The sequence below is a fragment of the Erigeron canadensis genome, chromosome 5 (assembly GCF_010389155.1).
Source record: "Erigeron canadensis isolate Cc75 chromosome 5, C_canadensis_v1, whole genome shotgun sequence".
In the NCBI taxonomy this organism is placed as follows: Eukaryota; Viridiplantae; Streptophyta; class Magnoliopsida; order Asterales; family Asteraceae; genus Erigeron; species Erigeron canadensis.
In genome coordinates, this window is record NC_057765.1 from 3,847,478 (window position 1) to 3,867,257 (window position 19,780).

The 19,780-nt window shown below is 33.8% G+C and overlaps 3 protein-coding genes and 1 long non-coding RNA gene across 4 annotated transcripts; 2 read left to right on the top strand and 2 right to left on the bottom strand.

Annotated features, from left to right (window-relative positions):
- The first annotated feature begins 1,414 nt into the window (after nt 1–1,414).
- Nucleotides 1,415–4,896, top strand: LOC122600491 (leucine-rich repeat receptor-like protein kinase TDR). The gene is made up of 2 exons (XM_043773213.1): nt 1,415–3,827; nt 4,409–4,896. Exons 1-2 carry the CDS (start codon nt 1,445–1,447, stop codon nt 4,723–4,725), a joined length of 2,700 nt encoding a protein of 899 aa, XP_043629148.1. The 5' UTR covers nt 1,415–1,444; the 3' UTR covers nt 4,726–4,896.
- A 1,814-nt stretch (nt 4,897–6,710) lies between these two features.
- LOC122602301 lies at nt 6,711–8,444 on the top strand. The gene is made up of 2 exons (XR_006324205.1): nt 6,711–7,512; nt 8,220–8,444. It is a non-coding gene; the product is annotated as an uncharacterized LOC122602301 (long non-coding RNA).
- Nucleotides 8,445–9,823: 1,379 nt separating this feature from the next.
- LOC122599382 (ATPase 6, plasma membrane-type-like) lies at nt 9,824–15,447 on the bottom strand. Its single transcript, XM_043771887.1, has 8 exons — nt 15,081–15,447; nt 13,825–14,376; nt 13,265–13,591; nt 12,714–12,956; nt 11,928–12,318; nt 10,828–11,342; nt 10,288–10,461; nt 9,824–9,989 (listed from the first exon to the last, which is right to left on the bottom strand). Exons 1-8 carry the CDS (start codon nt 15,240–15,242, stop codon nt 9,837–9,839), a joined length of 2,517 nt encoding a protein of 838 aa, XP_043627822.1. The 5' UTR covers nt 15,243–15,447; the 3' UTR covers nt 9,824–9,836.
- A 725-nt stretch (nt 15,448–16,172) lies between these two features.
- Nucleotides 16,173–17,917, bottom strand: LOC122600675 (60S ribosomal protein L39-1-like). Its single transcript, XM_043773429.1, has 3 exons — nt 17,816–17,917; nt 16,513–16,616; nt 16,173–16,402 (listed from the first exon to the last, which is right to left on the bottom strand). Exons 1-3 carry the CDS (start codon nt 17,816–17,818, stop codon nt 16,354–16,356), a joined length of 156 nt encoding a protein of 51 aa, XP_043629364.1. The 5' UTR covers nt 17,819–17,917; the 3' UTR covers nt 16,173–16,353.
- Between the last annotated feature and the right edge of the window lie 1,863 nt (nt 17,918–19,780).

Consider the following 19,780-nt stretch of genomic DNA (forward strand, 5'->3'; position numbering starts at 1 on the left):
AATTTTTTATTATTATTAATCAATTTTAATCTGATTAAAAACGATAATCTAAACCCGAACTAGCTCTAATACCATGTCAAGATTATCTAAAAAACCTGAAACCTCCTTTAATAGTAACCTTATAAGGTCCCCACACATCTATGTGAATTAATTCACCTAATTTAGAACTTTTATGATCATTCAAGGGAAAATGATCCCTAGTTTGTTTTGCTTTAAAACATATTTCACAAGCATTAAGTTTAGTATCTTTATATTGTAAAGAAGCATGTAATTTTTTAAGTACAATATCAGTAGGATGACCTAACCTAGCATGCCATACAAACTTAGACACATTGCAAGTAAATATCACATTATTACTAGAATCTGTTTCATCTATATAATAAAGTCCATTAGTTTGTCTACCAGTCCCTAGAACCTTCATTGTTCTCAAAATGAGAAGTCAAGGGCTTGTGCATAAATTGGCTCAAGCAATGAACAATGTATGATATATCTGGTCTAGTGTGAGTGGGATATATTAGCTTACCAATAAGTTTCTTATATTCTATAATATTGTCAAGAATTGAATCACTAGTAGTCTCAACACTAGTAATACTCAAATTTTGTTCAAGAGGAGTGTTTATTGGTTTGCTAGCTAGCAAACCAAATGCAGATAATAAATCTAAATAATATTTCTTTTGATTTAAACACAAACCATCTTTTGTTTCCAAAACCCTAATTCCAAAAAAATACTTGAAAAAAAGATGTTGTACATGTCGATTAACCGTTATTTTAAGGCTTAGTTATTTAAAAATTTGTATGTAAGTTTTGTGTCACTAAAAAAAAATTTGGCCATAATTTCTTCCTCTCATTTTTGACGATAGAATGATAAAGGCCCATTATCCAAAATTGTCAATTAAAAAGAAAATTATAAATAACAATGATAAAACAAAAAAATGTATATGAATATTTATTTTCACTCTTTCTTTTTTTATATGTATACCTTTTATTCTGTTTTCAAAAAGTTATATACTATTATATATTATATATTAATATTAATATTATATTATGCATAAACTATTATATTTTATAAGAATCATTTATATATTCCAATTTCAAAATATTATTAATTTAAGAAAGAGTAGATAGTACTTCACCAGTCACCACAACTATGGAATATGGACTTATTGAGTAGGCCCCATATCATTCAAAAAGCAATTCAAAACCCAAGCATCCTATTTCCACAAAAATATTATGTCATTCCCTCCTTTTCCTCCAAACCTTTTTTGCAGTCCCAATGCATTGATAATAAACCATCATCATCATAAATTAATAAAAGCATCATTCATTATCATTCATGTACATATGCATACATAAATAAATATAAATATAGACAACATATACTACAATAAATTGACCTAACTTTCTTCAACAATTAAAGAATAACACACTTCATTTTTCTCTTTCAATGGCAAAAACAATCTTCATAATCCTCATTTTCTTTGTTTTTTCTTCTTCTTGTTTTGCTAGTGATCCATTTTCAGAAGCACTTTTGAGCTTAAAATCAGAGCTCATAATTCCATCAGAAAATGTGTTAAATGATTGGAAAATCCAAGAAAATCAAACCCCATCTTCCAAAATCATAGCTTGTTCATGGACAGGCATAAAATGTGATGAAAACATGACAAAAATCACATCTTTAGACCTTTCTTTCAAGAATCTTGGTGGGGTTCTGTCACATAATCAATTTGGTCAGTTTCTTGATTTAATTGATTTAAATATTAGTCACAATTCATTTAGTGACCAAATCCCAGTTGGGATTTTTAATCTTAGTAATTTAAAAACATTAGATATTAGTAGAAACAATTTTTCAGGTGTTTTCCCATCTGGGATTTCAAAGCTTGAAAATTTGGTTGTTTTTGATGCTTTTAGTAATAGCTTTTCTGGGTCATTGCCAAAAGATGTGTGTGAAATTTGGTCACTAAAAGTGTTGAATTTTGCTGGTAGTTATTTTAGTGGAAGTATTCCTAGTGAATATGGATATTGTAAAAGCCTTGAGTTTCTTCACTTAGGTGGTAATTTTTTAACTGGTAATTTACCTAAAGAATTTGGGCAGTTAAAAAATATTGTGCATATGGAAATAGGTTATAATATGTATGAAGGTGGCATTCCTTGGGAATTTGGTAATATGAGTCAGCTTCAGTATCTTGACATAGCTGATGCTAATCTTTCGGGTCCTATTCCGAAAGATTTAGGTAATTTGACTAAACTCGATACGTTGTTTCTGTTTAAAAATCGTCTTTCTGGGATGATACCGACCGAGTTTGGTGATATTTTGACACTTTCAAGCTTAGATGTTTCGGATAATATGCTTACTGGTCCTATTCCAGAAAGCTTTTCCAACTTGAAAAACTTGAAGTTGTTAAGTGTTATGTATAATGATATGAATGGTTCTGTTCCTGATGGTATAGCTAAGCTGCCTAATCTCGAATCGTTGCTTATTTGGGATAATTTTTTTAGTGGTGAACTTCCACAAGAATTAGGTAAATATTCGAAACTCAAATGGGTTGATGTTTCAACAAATGATTTTGTTGGGGTTATTCCACCTGATATTTGCTCAGGGGGAGAGTTAAGTAGACTTATGCTCTTTTCGAATTATTTTTCGGGTGGGCTTTCTTCTCTATCCAATTGTTCTTCTCTTGTTCGTGTGCGTCTTGAAGATAACTTGTTTTCTGGTGGGATTCCTTTTGATATATTTCATGCTACAAATCTTGAGCATTTTAATGTGTCTAGTAATCCTAGTCTTGGAGGAATACTCCCCGAAAAGATATGGTCTTTGCCTGTTCTCCAGAATTTGTCAGCCATATTTTGCAACATTTCGGGTATTGTTCCTGGATTTCAGTCATGTAAGTTGTTATACGTTATTGAGTTGAATGGAAATCATTTATCAGGAACTATCCCAGAAAGTTTGTCAGTTTGTGAGAATCTTGGAATGTTAAATTTAGCTGAAAATAACTTATCTGGTGAAATCCCAGTCAAGTTAGGAAGCTCGTCGAAGTTGAAGTTTCTTAATTTGTCATATAATGATCTTTCGGGTTCGATTCCTATGGAGAATAGTTTCAAAGCAATGGATAGTAATTCATTTCTTGGAAACCCGAATCTTTGTGGGGCACCCCTAGCAAGACCATGTCATCATGGAAAAGCAATAAGCGAGGGTTTGGATCTGGGAAGCAGGAGTCACAAGGTTGCTTGGGTGATCGTATTATGTGCAGTGGTGGTTCTACTCGTGTGTTTCCTTATAGGGATCGTTTATTACCGGAGACATAATGTGAATCGCCACTGGAGAATGGTGTCATTTGGTGGGTTACCTGAGCTCACGGCTGCTGATGTTCTCAAGAGTTTTGATTCTGTTGAAGCTGTGGAAACACCATATTCATCAAATTCAGTTTGCAAAGCGGTTTTGTTAACTGGGATGACAGTAATAGTAAGAAAGATCGAATGGGGAACAAAAAGTTCCAATCTTTTGATGGATTTTATAAACCGATTAGGGAACTCTCAACATAAGAATTTGATTCGGTTGTTGGGTTTTTGCTACAACAAGAATCTTGGTTATTTGTTGTATGAATATTTGCCTAATGGAGATCTTGATGAAAAGATTGGAGTCAAGAGAGATTGGGGTTCAAAACAGAGGCTTGTGGTTAACATTGCAAAAGGGTTATGTTTTCTTCACCATGATTGTCGCCCTGCTATTCCCCATGGAAATTTAAAGGCGAGTAACATAGTTTTTGATGAAAATATGGAGCCACATTTGGCGGAATTCGCTTTCAAAACAATATCTGCAATGGAAACAGGTATAGATTCATTTGTTACCTAATATGCTGATCTTAATAATGGTTTTATGCTTTCATATTTAGTAATTTAGAAGTACAAAAATGTAAAGCTTGATCTAGATTCGTGTTAATGTGGCAAATTGGGCAGATTGGGTAGGCTCAGCAGGTAATATGTCAAAATGGGTAATAATATTTTTATATGAAACACTATATGTCCAAACAAATTTATGTTTTTTTTTCCAAGTCATTAGCGCATCAGATAGGATTCTGGTGTTGTATAATTTTGTACCAAAGCTTTTAGTATTTCTGATAAATATTAAGTGCATCAACTGCATAGTTGTAACATTTCATTAGCTAATTTGTTGAGTTAGTTGGTTCTAAGTGTTAAATTAAACTACACACAGATTGCAACCCTGCTTGGCCCATTCCACCCTGTTGATCCAATTCCTTTTTTGCTAGATTTTATTTTAGAATATTGTACCCGGGCATATAAAAGATATAAGGTAAACTCAATGGGATGAAGTTACTACTTCTAGATACTGGTCTAGAAATCAATTACTTTTACAGGTCTGGATATCTATGTATCTATTTCTGCATGACAGGCGATTACAAGGGCCTCATGGAACATGAGTTAACTGATGATATCTTTGACTTTGGGGAAGTTGTTTTGGAGATTTTAACAAATTGTAAGCGGAAAAATGGTGGAGTGATGATACACAGGACACCAAGAGAGGTTCTATTGAAGGAAATTTATCAAGCAAATGAGGTGGATTCTTCTTCGTCTTCAAAGTCCATCCAGGAAGAAATCAAACTGGTGTTTGAAGTTGTACTTCGCTGTACGACGAGCAAACAGACAGATAGACCTTCAATGGAAGAAGTTCTAAAGATTCTTTCAGGATTGAAACCTGAGAAGAAATAAGATTTCACATGCTTTTTTGTAAGTTAAGTTAGTGTTGGCGTAAGTAGTTTATAAAAATGTTGATATATAATGCCTTTTTTTTTGTTTGTTTTAGAATGTTATGTATACCAAATTGATAATGCTGGATGCAAACTTCAAGCTACTAATGATGTTGTAAAACATGATATTAAAGCTTGTATATTATTTCATATTTTTTTCCTCTTGCAGTCGGTTGATTTACCATCTGTGTCGCACATGTAAAGTAATGGGTTCGTATTCTTTCTTCACAATCTGTAAAGATGATAGGCGATATTATTCGCATTTTAACCGTGGATTTGGTTTCAGAAAGATAATAAGAAAAAAGTGGTATTTGTCCTCAAACAGCAATACAATAGGTATTACACCCGCGCGTTGCCGCGGAATATATTTTTATATCTCAGCATTGTATGAAGAAAGTTGAGATGTAGATAACTTGACATCTACCTAGGTAAAGAAATTGCATTCAATATCTATTTAAATGATAGAAAGAACTGTCGGCTTTTCATAGGGTGAGGATTGAACCCTTCACCCCTATCTCAAAAAGCAAAAGTGTTAATTACTTAGTTTAATCATGCTACTTTTGGCTTAACAGTTGATATACGGTAATTATAAAAATGATGTTGAAGCATCACAACCGTACCTATCCATGTAATTAAAAGGTTATTAATTTTTTCAAAAAATAATTTATTATCATTAAATGAAGATAAATTTAAAATATCTTTATCATCATTGAAGTAAAGATAAATTTAAATATCTTTAAAATAGACGTATTCTTAATGCCATATCAAATATGTTTTTAACGTATGAAAGATAAAACGCTAGTGTTTGCTTTTAGTAGCTACCATAAAACATAAAAGTTTGGTAAATTATAAAAAATCTTACAATAATAATGCTATTTGCATACGTGGGCTTTACTACTATTCTACTAAAGACGTGTCATCAAGTCCTTCTAAATAAACTTCATTTTAAATTTTAAGAAAATTTCATATATGCCACTAATAAACTTCAAAATATCATATATGCCCAAATAAACTTTTAAATATTAAATATGCCATTATTAAATTTGAATTATATCAAAATTATCCAAATGCTTTAATTTAATTAAAATAAAATATTTTAATTCAGTTTAAACTATAAATAACATTTGCAAATGACAACTATATCCTCTTTGTTACCCTAATAAACAACAATGTTGAAGTGATTCAATCAATCTGAGCAACTCTTCAGCACTCGTTAGGTAGATGTTTTTCATAATCTTAGGGAACAACAAAGTTCAAGTGATTTAATTCCTTATTATTTTGCAAATTCTATGTTCCCTGTATTGTAAAGACTACGTATTGCGATGATATACAATTCGAAAACATAGACTTGTATGTAAACACTTATTCTAGGCTTGGATAATTAGTTTTGTTATATAAAAATATCACAAAACAAACAATACTTAAGAGGTCGGGTATAAAACATATTGCAGACTTTGAGAACCTGTAACTTTTATTGTTTGGGTTCAAACAACTCAAGTTTTAAATGATTTAAAATCATGAACAAATTTAGGTCGGATACAAACGAAGATTTGAATCTACATCATTGTGAAGGTAGTGAATCAAGTTAATATAAGAAAAGTTAGGGAATCTGTCATTCGATTATAAGTCTATTATCCAATTAAGGATTATAACAAAGAGAGTGTAGTTGTCATTTGCAAATGTTATTTATAGTTTTAAATGATTATAATATTTTATTTTAATTAAATTTAAGCATTTGGGTAATTTTGATATATTTCAAGTTTAATAATGATATTTTTAATATTTAAAAGTTTAGTTGGGCATATATGATATTTTGAAGCTTATTAGTGGCATATATGAAATTATCCCTTAAATTTTAGTCACAGCAAAAGCACGAAGTGGTATTTTAAAAACCATAGGCTGCTTTCTCTTTGTGTATTATTCCGTATTTTTTTCAGTCTCCCACCTTCATATTTAACCTTGACTTTTCACTAAATATTTAGCTTTTTTTTTTCATCGGAAATGATATGTTTCTACTTTCAATTTTTATGACAATAATAAAAATACAGTGGAGACATGGAAGGTCAATCTCAGTACAACCCAGTTAGGTGTTTTGTACTATTCTTTTGGTTTCTGAATGCTTTCAATTCTTTTTCGAAACCAATAACCGCATTTATTTGTTATGGGATTTCATTACAGAAGGTCGTCAACAATGTCTGTTACTTTCATTTGTTACCCGTTATGTTAGGTGGCTCAGAAGTTTTGGTGGAGGATGTAAGAGAAGGTTTGTGTTGAAAACCGAAGAGGTGAAAATTTTAGTGGCAGAAATCAGAAAAAGGAAGAGAGTATGATGGTCTGTAAAATTTAACTTGTATATAGTCTACTGGTTGTTGGTGTTGGGTTGCCGATGACTGATGGTGGTCAAAGTTCTTGAACGGTGGTTTTGGTGGTTGTCAAGATAGGCTGCCGGCGGTGGTGGATGTATATGCTTGAAAGAGATTGAGTGTAGAAAGTATGAAATGGAAAAAAATTGGTGGTGAAAGTTTAAAAGCCAGAAGTAAGAGGACCTGAGATGTAATATGTATAATAATGGGAGTTGTAACTTATGCATGTATAGTTGTAGGTTGTACTTTGTGCATACCAACATGTAAAAAACTGGTTGGTTTTTAGTATATTGGGTAAATATGAGTTAGGGAAGACAACTATAAATGGGATTAAAGAAGTTAATTTGGTCATTTCCAGGCGTTAAAGAAACGGATGTTATCTGCAGGTATGAATCACATATAATGAAATGGTTATTGTCCAGTTTCTTCAGGATTCAATCTTTGTATGATGCATGTGTTGTTTATCTCTCAATGAAAAACCTTAATAATCTTAAAGTAAAGAAGTTTAAAATTTTTTAGATGAAATTTAACTTTTAATTAAAATCATTAGATCAAATTGTTAATATTATATATATATATATATATCAAACTTTTATAGTTTTAATTCTAATTTAATAAGTCATAAATTATGAAAACTTATGAAAACTAATTCCTACATTTTATAAATATAAAAAAATAATTATTTTAATGATATAAATATGAAAATTAATTCCTAAACTACATGTTATTACTTTTCAAATCACTTTTTCCCTTGATTTGAAAATTATGATTTTTATATATGATTTTTATAATAAATATAGAAAAGGGTAAATGTGTGAGAATTGGTTACAAATATTTATAAAAACTTTTAACAGCTAATATCTACATTTACCTTTATACCATTATTTTATAAAAGATAAAACTAACATGCATATCCTATTAAATAACTTCTAATACAAACCATTTTTCAAAATAATAGTATCAGCAAACCTCAATGTTTCTTATTAATAACTATTAATTTTGTATAAGTTATAACAACAAATTAATATATTTAACTCGCATATTACACGGAAAATAATCTAACGTAACACATAAATTGAAATTGTCAACATAGAAACAAGGCCAAGAGGGTTGGATCAGTGGTTGGAGTTCTTGTCTCTAAAGACAGAGGTCATGGGTTCGATCCTTATACCAAAGACAGTATTGGACCAAAACTCATGAAGACGGTATTAAGAGTTATTTTTTAGAAACGAGGCCAAGAGGGTATGTTAGATTGTTATTATTATGTACTCATGGACAATGACATCCCAATTCAAGAAAAATGATTTAAGGTGTTGTATACTTGTATAATGTGAGGCATATTCAAAGATATACAACAAAAAAAAGTGATCGACAGTGGGGTATTTTTTTTTTGTTAAATGGTAGTTCGAAACCGAGTATATCAAAATTAATTCTAACACGAAAACAATATACCTCTACATCGCAAAAAAAAAATTCGGGGGTCTCCCGACCCTTAAAAGCTGTGCCATTGCCATTTCGAGTATATACATCTTCATACAGAATTCATATTTTCGGACTTGTATCATATTCTACAGTAATAAATGAAATTTTAAAAGGAAAAGAGTCATGTAAGTCTATATATCACATTATTTTTAGTTTTCTTTATAGATTATTAGTATTTATTAATTTTTTTTTCAAGATGTGGATTATTAGCCGTGAAAGATTTAGCAAAATTTGTATTAACCGGATCCGCGCTAAAGAGCCTCTCACCTCTAGTACGGGGAGAAACCCCAAGTAAACCATATGAGACACAAATTTTATCTTGTTAATAGGCTGTATTTGGTTTAATTAGACCTATAAAACGAGTCAAACGATGCTTAGAAATGTCAAACGCCTAAAATTCCCTAATCTGAAATGAAAGACACCGGCCGGCCACACTATATTTTATGGGTCCACCATATATCTCAAATCTCAATCATGTCCTATAACACGACATCATGCTTGTAAACATCATAGATCATCTCCAGGCATCTAAGAAACCGAATTCATATGCAGGCATGACTCACTCAGTTGTTAAATAAGTTTAAGTAATTGGTAATATATGTATGTAGTTATAAGTTTGTACAAAATTAAAGCTTTATCTTTACTCTTGTGTTAGAATGTGTTTGATTCGACACTGCAAACTCCATCGATGGGTATCTTTGGGTTATTTTTCACCTCTAACGGGTCAAATGGGTAAATTCAGAAAAGTTGGCTAATAAGGAAACGTTTCGAGTCAATCTGACCCAACCTTTACCAAAACTGACCTTTTGGCCCGACCTGTTTTAATCCGTATTTAATATCCAAGAGTAATGTTAGATTGGATCATCTTCTCAAATGAAGAAAATATCAAATATGATAATTGTTTCATGTGATTTCGAGCATATTGACATTGTAAACCACAAGTCTCTCTCATTCTGAGCTAGTGTAATTCATCCTAACCTCATGGCATGACCGGTCTATACAATGTATTCGCTTCATCACATTTAGAGAGCGCTTTACCTTGCAACGTAGGGACATGTTTTATACAACTTGTAGGCGAATGGACTTGTGCTCATTGTCCTTCTTTCCCTTCTCGTAACCAAGCTTCTAAAAAGAAACAATAAACAAATGTTCCCCGTTTGAGTATTTGTTAAGTAACTGTTGCCGGGTTGTTTATCAGTTTAATATGCCTGGTTCTTGGTCATGTCATCTAAACAAACGTGAGGCGAATGATGAACTTGAGGACATCAAGAGGGAAGTAGGTAACAATGCTGAAGATCCAGATTGCTGAAGCCCAGCCCCATCCGATTCCCTCAATCCTAGCAAAGCTCCATCTTGCGTATACAGCAATTAAGGTAGCCACCTGTATGTACAAAAAACATACATTTGTTGTTTTTAAATAAAATAATATTGAAATGGAATTAGAGGTGTCAAATGGGTGGGTTGGGTAATGGGTCAAAGTGTTGGTTTTCATTCAGGTTGAATCATGAAGTGAGGGGGGACAACTAAGGTCCATTTTATAAAGCACCTTGTCCGCTTTTGTTGTTACACAGCCTTTAAGAGCCCAAAAACTTTTTGTCCAAATATCTATTAAGTACTTAACTAGGTATATTATTATGAAAAGAAGATACAATACCCTCAGAAAAGGCTACACTACTTACCAACTGGGCTATCGCAAATGCCACAATCAGGAGGATACCGGGACGTTCAACAAATGACCAGCCACGAGACCTTGTCACGAATATGAGTGCCTGACTGATAATGCTCACTTGGAGGTAAAGTGCAGCATTAATCTTATCCTCATTTCCGATGATTGATTGAACTCCGAAAAGATCCTAATACAATGAAACATACCAAGTTACGCATCTGAAAGAGAAGATAATAGAGGTAGCCTAGGTACCAAAATGGGTGGGTTGGTTAGTGAGTCCAGACAGGGATTGAATTGGCTTGGTTGACTTGTCTACAAATTTTTGCCTACTAAATAAGATTACTTAATAACTAATAGTTATTTATAAAACAGTTTACGAAGTCAGTGGCTCTTGATCCATTTGACCCAGTCAACTGTAAACCTGTTGAATCCATGTCAAATTTAACTAAGTTGTGTTACTTTACCCCTTTGACTCATTAACGAAGAGAATACAACCCAATGTAAAATGGGTCAAAAATGCAACCACTAGAAGATAACATGCAGGATTACTTACGGGAAAGAAGTCAACCCGAGCTGTAAGCCAGAAGAAGATAGCGGTTACAAAAGCGAGATAAGTTCCTAGGACAACACCAGTGGCAAAAATTTCATTTAGCTTCCATGAGTCTGGGATAGGAGATGGCTTAACTCTATCCTTGGAGATTGTCATGATGGTTCCATCGTTAAGGATGGCTATGATAAGGATCATAAAGGGTGAGAAGTCAAATTCCCAAATGAGAGTAACAAGCATGAAACTGAGTACAATACGAATGGTGATTGAAACAGCATATATGGTGTAGTTCTTCATTCTCTGAAAGATGGCTCTACTTGTCAACACGGCACTCACGATCACACTAAGACCTGGCTGAGTTAAGACTATGTCAGATGCACTCCTGGCTGCATCGGTAGCATCATCCACGGCTATCCCAATGTCAGCTCTCTTGAGCGCAGGTGCATCGTTTACTCCATCTCCAGTCATACCGCAAATGTGGTTCCTCTCTTGCAACTTTTTGACAATCTCATACTTGTGCTCTGCATAGAAAATGTTTATGTGATTTCTAATAGGAGAAGCTAGTTTATTGACCATAGAGGTGAAAATATGGAGGTGTTAGGCAGGTCTGGTTATGTGTCAAACTGGCTTCGGTCCCTATTTGCAATTTAGTTACACGTTGAAACTGGTCAAGCAGTAGGGTTGACTCAAGATACATTTTGTTAAAAACTTATATAAAATATATTTTTCTTTCAGATATGTATTCAACTTTAATATCAGTCAGTAAATATCTACTTTTGAATAAAATGATTTCATTATGCATTGAAAATAAAATGGGGAAATTCCATCCAATTTTAAGAGTTCGACCCATATGATGTGTCATAAATAAATATCACCAGAATCGATCGATTTATAAGTAAATGGGAGAAGCTAAGTTTCCAACAGTAAGGTGAGTAAGTCAGATGGCTTGGCAACATGTCAAAATGGTTCAGTGTGTAAAGTATGATTAAATATGGAATAAACTTTTTGAAAAAGAAGAAAAAAAGAAAAAGATGGAGTTATCTAAAATTATCAAGTAAGTGGGCTGAAATTGCTACTTGTTATATGCAAATGTGAATCATATTTACCAGGGAATACTCCAGCAAAGCCATCAGCCTTCTCAATGAGCTCATCATCTGTGCTTTGTCCAATAAGTGAAGAAGAGGGGTACATGTCAGTTCCCATGCCAAGCCTCCGACCCGTCTCCTTTCCGATAGCGAGCTGGTCACCGGTGATCATCTTAACTTTGACACCGAGTTCTAATGCCTTCCGGATGGTATCAGCACTATCATGTCTTGGGGGGTCAAAGAGTGGAAGTAAACCAATGAATTCCCAGGGGGAACCAGCACTTTCCTTAGTCTTCTCTGGGACAGTTTGACGAGCCACAGCTAAGGATCTAAGACCACGGTTAGCAAAGGTGTCGATGATACCTTGAGCTCTCTTCAAACTTTCACCCTTGAGGTCACATAGCTTGATGATCTTATAAACATTTTATATTTGTCAGACATTTGACTTAAAGATTTAAGACAGCAATTTCAACCAATTTGATTTTATATCTCACAGATCAACAAAAAATGAATGGGTCGAAAGTGGCCCAATGTGTAATTATAATACAGTCAGCTTCTTTAATCATTGGATTCGAATCAATAGTGTGTTATTGCGGAAATAGCAATTGTGTAATCATATTTAACCTACTATTTATTTTAACAAAAAATATACTCGTAATAAGTGAAAGAAAGGGTCAGACAAACCCATTTTGGCCCTGTCAATAAACTCACCCATTTTAAATAGACCCATTTCGGATTGTTGCACAGACCATTCATTTTTAACCCGCTATTGGAGATACAAAACATAGAAATTAAATAACGCAGTACCTCCTCTGGAGCACCCTTGCTGGATCTATGCCAGTTTCCATTATTGTCAATATAGGTTATAGCCGTGCGCTTGTCAACTGGATTAAATGGCAAGAAATGCACCTCTTTGATTCCAGCTCTTGCTTCTCTGGGGTCATCCAACATGTTCACCATCGAAGCATCAATGGCATCCTGGTTCTCGACCCTGGAAGCTCTAGCAGCATACAAGATGACCAAGTCCTTGTTGCAGTCCTTGACAAAAACCTGTTAAATTTGATCACAAAGATGAACAGCTTTTTCCTAGACGTTAAACCCATATGCTTATTAACGGGTTGGTTCACTAAACGTCTGATATGTTCAAATTGACTAAATGAACCAAATATCTCTAAACTATATGAGTATTGAATTTATATACTGGTAATCATATCTGATATACTAACTTGTTAAAACTAACAAAATAGTTAACAAAAGTATCTCATGTCTACCTAACCCATTTTGACCCAAGCTAACTCCTATGTATTTATTGTATATAAAGTTAGCTCATCATATCATTTGGTTGGAGATAAGCAAACCTCAATCAGGGATTTGTCAACGGTCAGCTTGTTCAGGGTGAGGGTACCAGTTTTGTCACTGCAGAGAATATCCATGCCTGCCATTTCTTCAATAGCTGTCATCCTCTTGGTAATGGCACCTTGTTGTGAAAGGCGGTGAGATCCAATAGCCATTGTCACAGATAGAACCGTAGGCATGGCAATCGGGATACCACCGATGAGTAGGACCAACAAGTTATCAATCCCATCTCTATATGCTCTTTGTTGGAAAGCAAACATCACTATGGCTTCGATGACAAGTCCCACAGCAATGAAGCATATACAAAAGTTACCAATGGCAGTCAAGACCTGGTAAAAATAACAATTACCGTGTAATTTAGAGAAAATATCATGTCCTAATTTACTTCATTCTATTTATGATAAACATGGTTAGTCAGTTAACTAGTTAGCAGATAACAGATTGCTTACTAATTAATACGTTGGGTTACGGTACAAGGAAATGACAAACCAATAAGTTTGGTTTATCTATAGAAACTGCAATTCGGTTCAGTTTATCTTACGTGTTATGGAGGTAATGTTACCTGTTGAAAGTGACCGACTTGGTTGGTGTTCTCCACAAGATGGGCAGCCTTTCCGAAGAAGGTATTGATACCAGTGGCGATAACAACAGCCTCGATCTCACCCTGCTTGCACGTGGAACCTGAGTATACTGCATTTCCAGGATACTTGGTCACAGGGAGAGATTCACCAGTGAGAGCAGATTGGTCAATCTTCAAAGGATCACCTTCCAGAAGCCGAGCATCAGCTGGAATGATATCTCCCAACTTAACACTAATCAAATCTCCAGGAACCAAAATTGCAGCTTCTTGTTCTCCCCATCTCCCATCTCTAAAAACCTTACACTTGGGGGCAAGACCTGCCATAAGGGCGGCTGCCGCATTCCCAGCATTGTTTTCTTCAATAAAACTGACGGTTGCATTGATGATTAGAAGGACAACAATGCCCACAAAGTCTGGCCAGTCTGGTGGCCTGCCACCTCCGTTGGCCAAAACAAGGGCCATGATGGCGGCAGCTTCCATCACCCATGAAAGAGGATTCCACATGAACCCCAAAAATTTGAGGATCTTGCTTTCCTGTTTCCAAATATGTACAGATATAAGTTACATTACATTGGTCAATTACCAAACGAACAATGAACAATAAACAGTCTATTTGAACTCGACGACAGATGCTTTTAGCCACTAACAATTGAACCCGTAACTTCTTGATTGATGGGCCTCCTCAAATACCATTAAGCCAAGACCTTTTCATATCAAACAACTGATCATGTATGATCTTCTTATTCGTTTATTTGTTACTTATCTGAGTACGAGTATTTCTTATGTAAGTTGAGTGTATTAAAAGGTAACCAAGTTTGTTTAATTCCCATTTCAATTCCCTTAATCTTGGAAGAGTTCAATTTAAAGTGATCATTAACTTTCATATGAGGCGCGATTTGTTTCATGCCAAAAGAAAGTTAACCTGGTTTACAGGTAGCGGCACATTATTCGTGACATTCATATTTTGACCAGATAAGGTCTAGAGGTTAGCATAATACGAAGTTTTAAAAGGTATATCGGTTTGAGGGGGAGTGTTGGTTACTCTTTATTTACGCAATTACCGTTGCAATCATACATAAAGTTTATATGAACCAGAAGGACCCAAAATTAGTATGAATCAAAGGAAGTCTAGAAACCGGGCTTAAACACACCAACCAAATCTGGAACTTCTCCTATAATCTATATCTATATCTATATAAGTTTGATGGAAAGAAGCATTAAAAGAGACAAGAGTATGCCTTTTTCTCCTCGAGCTTGTTGGGCCCAAAAATTGCAAGCCTTTTGGTTGCTTCATCGTGGGTCAACCCTTCCTTCGTACATTTGAGTTGAGTAAAAATGTCCTCAACGGGAATTTTCTCAAGGTCGACATGTTTAAGTTGCTCCAAGGAGATATTAGCCATTGTTAAAACGGTAATATTTACACCCTCATAAGGGTCTAAAATTAAGAAAGTACTCGCTTGATACTAATAAAGATTTGCCAAACAAACGGGCGTGTCGTTGATAATCCCTCTCGTAGATGGCTCCTCCACCATGCGCGGGTAAAGCACACAGCAGAGGCACAAAAAGAAAGATCAACACAGAACCCTTCCCAACCCCCTACAAAACTTAATTTCGAGTCTTGTAACATTACCCACACATATTCAAGGAGATAAATTACCAAGTAATGGTAACCCATCATTTTCTCACCTAAAGGTTCGATTTGTGGTGCTTATAGAGTTTTTATTTTTCAACCATCTATTGACCTGCCCAACCTATATTTGAATCTTTTATTTAAAAGATTGAGTCAAGCCACCAGAATTTTTGGGCAAAAATTATCTAATAAATTAATGCAGATCTTATAACTTTAATGGAACAAACAATAAAAAAAACTCAAACTTAAACACGTATTTTAGTACAAAGCTAAAAGTATAAAACGAGTACGTTCAAAGCTTTTCTTAAACATAGCTTGATCTTTGAATCATAAAGGTTATCTAGCGATCAACTCTAGCGAGACTAGTTTAAAATAGTTCAGATTCAGCCTTTAGCAGTTGAGAGTATGCATGACTGCATGAGAATAAACCAGCTGGCCAAAACGACTGCTGAATTATTATGGTTATCTAGCAATCAACTCAAGCCAGACTGCTTGAGTTTAAAATAGTTCAGGGGCGGTTGAGAGTATGCATGACTGATTGAGCATAAACCAGTTGGCCAAGACAACCGCAGCAGTCTAATCAATAAATAAGCCAGTTGACCAAAAAGACTGCAACAGTCTACTCAACAAATAAACCAGTTGGCCAAAACGACTGTAAGTCTACTCAACAAGCACATAATTAACCAAACAGATTCCAAAATTATAAAAAGGTCGCATAAGATTAATTCAAACTACGAATAATTGTACCAATAGACAAGGGTATCATCAAAATCCCTTGTACAATAGAAACCTTAAGGTCTAGTCATATTGTTAAAGCGATAAAAAAACACAAACTTCCAAGTCGATCAGGAGCTAATTCGACATACTTCAAGTGAAACGCCTCAAAATCCAAGCTTGGTTCTGCGCCAGTGCCTGCGCTTTGCATTGTACCTGAATCAAATTATAAGCATGTCAGAATAAACAGAAAAAATATAAATATCACAAAATAACAGACATGTTTTAAAAAGCGTAAACATAGTTTTCAAAAACAGCTTATATACCTGATAGTGTTATCGGTCCTCAGGCGAATCCAGTTAGGGATGGGCCTGTTCTGCCTCTGCTTCTTTCCAAGCTTCTTCTTGATCATGAATGTCTTGTGTGACGGCTGTATGCAAACAAATACATTTAGATAAGAAATAAATCAAGCCCGTTACAACACAATAACTGAAATCGTGTATAGTACAAACCCTGAAACAAGAAAACAAAAAACCAACTCGACTAGCAAAACTGACAACAATCATTTTTAACACTTGTATAATGACAACATTATCAGGTTAGCCTATTTGGGGATAAAAAGAAAACAAAAAGAGAACATTATCAGGTTAACTGGATTTACGGAATGTCGGAACCACGTCAAGAGTAGCCGCAATAAAACCAAGTCAACTACATTAGATCTTTTATTTAAATCAAGTGTCGGTTTACAGATGAATTCCTATAAAATCACAAGTTCCTATATAATCACAAGTTCGTAGACCCTTCAGTGACACAAAGAATTGGCTTACAGGTTAATTCCAATATAATCATAAATTCGTCGAGAGTCATAGTGCCTACTAATTATTATGCAACTATAACCACCTCAAAACAAGCACTATGATCATGTATCACATACTTTTCACAAATGCTGATTAACTAGACAGTCAATAAACCCAAATTTTTTCTACAGTAAAATAGTAAATGATTAAAGTCACCAAAGTACGCGCTTTTCACAAATATCGATTATGTATCGTGTACTCCTATTTTGTTCATATATTTTAACAGCAGAACTCCTAGTTTGTCCATTTAGGTCGTTTAATACAACTTACTTGCCAACTTTTATAATCCAGAGATCCAGATAACCAAAGAATATATATAATATATATATATATATACACACACACACACATATATATATAGGGGGAATTGAAGGTGGTATGATACAGAATAATTTCTTACAAAAGAACATTGCATTACAGTATTACACTATACTCCCTAGCGATTAATATTACAATTCCATTTTTTCCAATATAACAAAAACTTGAATCAAATGAAAACCCATACATTAAATAAGATTTAATTAGTATATCAAGCAACAAACGCAGCTTAAGGTACAAACACTATATATAAAAATAATATAAAAATACTATATATGTGTGTGTGTGTGTGTGTTTATGGTGTATGATTAAACTATATAAAAGAAACAAAATCACTTAATTAACATAAGTAGGTTATGACATGAAAACTTTTAATATAAGTATCGTTTATGTGATTGATAAAGATGAATTTTTTTAATTAAAAAGAAAAAGAAAAAGGGATAGATCGGATTACCATGGTGGCGTCGGCGACTGCTGCTGATGAATGTCGTTTCTGATGCTTTCAGAAGGCAAACGGCAACAACAACAATGTTTGCTTGCTATGCTGTTTAATAGGTTGTCCTAGGGTTTGTTTTTGATGGGCTATCATTCAAAGCCCAATTACATTTGTACTATAAAGAAAAGCCCAACTTATTCTTGCTATAAGTTAAGAATAACGAAAAAAAGAAAATTAGAAAATTCTTAGTAAGAAAATTCTTTAAAAAGAAAAGCCCAACTTATATATATATGATTTAGTGAGAATGGAAGGATGAATGAAATACTAGAGTATTATATTTTTTTAACGGAAGATATATATTTTGTGTGAATGGATGAATCGATGATGATGATATAGATATACACTTTACCAGAGATATAGATATGATGTAGAATAATTTGCAGCAAGTAGTTGAGTTTTTTTTTTTCATTTTATATGAAATAAACCATGTTTTAATCTTTTGATGACCGGTAACCTATAGATTAGCCGGTTACATACATCACATAGACACAAGTACGTTTTTCGTTGCATTGCATAAACGATTTTAAAGATGGTTACATTACATAGACATTTTGATTTAGTTAGCTACACTCACAGGTTATTATTATCCCAAAAAAATTTAGATGTATACAATAGAGTCCAAAATCTGTCAGGAAAAATTAACATGATTTCATATAATAATATGTTTTAATGCATGCATGAACACACATATATGAACTAAATAATGGCGTATGTGTCTCCGGAATAAACTCGACATGAAAATAACTTATATGGACACACTTTCATATATTATTTTTTATGGTAGTTTTGTCATGTCATATCTATCATGTCATTCACTTGTATTTACATGCGTCCATGTAAATATATAAAGAAACTGATTAATTCTCCTACGATTATAATCCATGACTATATAAAGAATTTGCAACTTTGAAATCAACTCCACGATTATAATCCACCAGTCATGGGTCTTATCTTGACCCACTATGGTTTCAGAGCCCGTTGTTGCCCTCATCTGGCTTCAGCCAGTGGTAGAGTGTCTCTATATCACGGGCGGACCTACCAAGAGTTTTGAGCAACACAGACTATTGGTCGGTTTTGTCTGTGAAGTGTTAATTCGTTTCTTTATTTTTTTTATTCTCTAATGGTTTCCCGGCCTTGAACATCTTAGAGTAACCTGCAACTACCATGCATGGTTTCTAAAAAATTGACTGAAGTCCCAAACATGGGAGCCACAAGTCACAAAAAATATGAGTTAACACGATTGTTTCGTCAGTGAGGCTAACGAGTTTGTTACGCCCATCTATTCAGGCCGAAAAGGTAGCCCTTGCACCTGTGGATGAAGTCTACGCATCACTTAACCAGGTGTGGTTTTGCATGTAGATTTTGGTATGAGCCACTCTCTGTTCATATATTTGATCGCACTCACTTTATATATAATTTTTTCTTTTGGCTTTTGTGAAAAAAGCCCAGTTATGGGTTCCGATCAACTCAACAATTATCATTCTATTGATTTTTTTTTTTGTTGTAGTAAATTTATTCACATTACTTTTTGATTCTTTTGAAATATTTTTATATTAGGAATCTTTCTTTAACTGAACTTGATGCTAAGGAGTACCTTTGCCTTTCTACGATGGTAATATTTACAGTTATACATAAATTAACTCTTAGCTAGGGTTAAAATGGTTATAGATGTACAAGTTTTCTACATATAGTAAGGGTTATAAATTACATATATAGTGCTTTTTCGGATTTGTATGTTACTTTAAAAGCTGCCCCGAATGTAAAGGTTTTGTTTTTTCTTTGAAAAAATGTCAATTACTCTAGAAAGTTTGTCACTGAATGGGCGTGTCACATTTGCTATTTGAACGTTCATGTTATTTTCTAATAAAATTCAAATGTGTTTTTATTTTTAAAAAATTTTTGGTTACGGTGGTTGTTATTTGT

What these genes read in the sequence shown, in the direction of transcription:
- LOC122600491 (XM_043773213.1), top strand. Translation starts at nt 1,445, where the DNA reads ATGGCAAAAACAATCTTCATAATCCTCATTTTCTTTGTTTTTTCTTCT. An exon ending in AATATCTGCAATGGAAACAG is followed by an intron (nt 3,828 to 4,408) that starts GTATAGATTCAT and finishes TCTGCATGACAG; the next exon opens with GCGATTACAAGGGCCTCATG.
- LOC122599382 (XM_043771887.1), bottom strand. Translation starts at nt 15,242, where the DNA reads ATGGCTAATATCTCCTTGGAGCAACTTAAACATGTCGACCTTGAGAAA. An exon ending in GCAAGGGTGCTCCAGAGGAG is followed by an intron (nt 12,319 to 12,713) that starts GTACTGCGTTAT and finishes AATGTTTATAAG; the next exon opens with ATCATCAAGCTATGTGACCT. An exon ending in CATTTGCGATAGCCCAGTTG is followed by an intron (nt 9,990 to 10,287) that starts GTAAGTAGTGTA and finishes TTGTACATACAG; the next exon opens with GTGGCTACCTTAATTGCTGT.
- LOC122600675 (XM_043773429.1), bottom strand. An exon ending in AGGACCGATAACACTATCAG is followed by an intron (nt 16,403 to 16,512) that starts GTATATAAGCTG and finishes AATTTGATTCAG; the next exon opens with GTACAATGCAAAGCGCAGGC.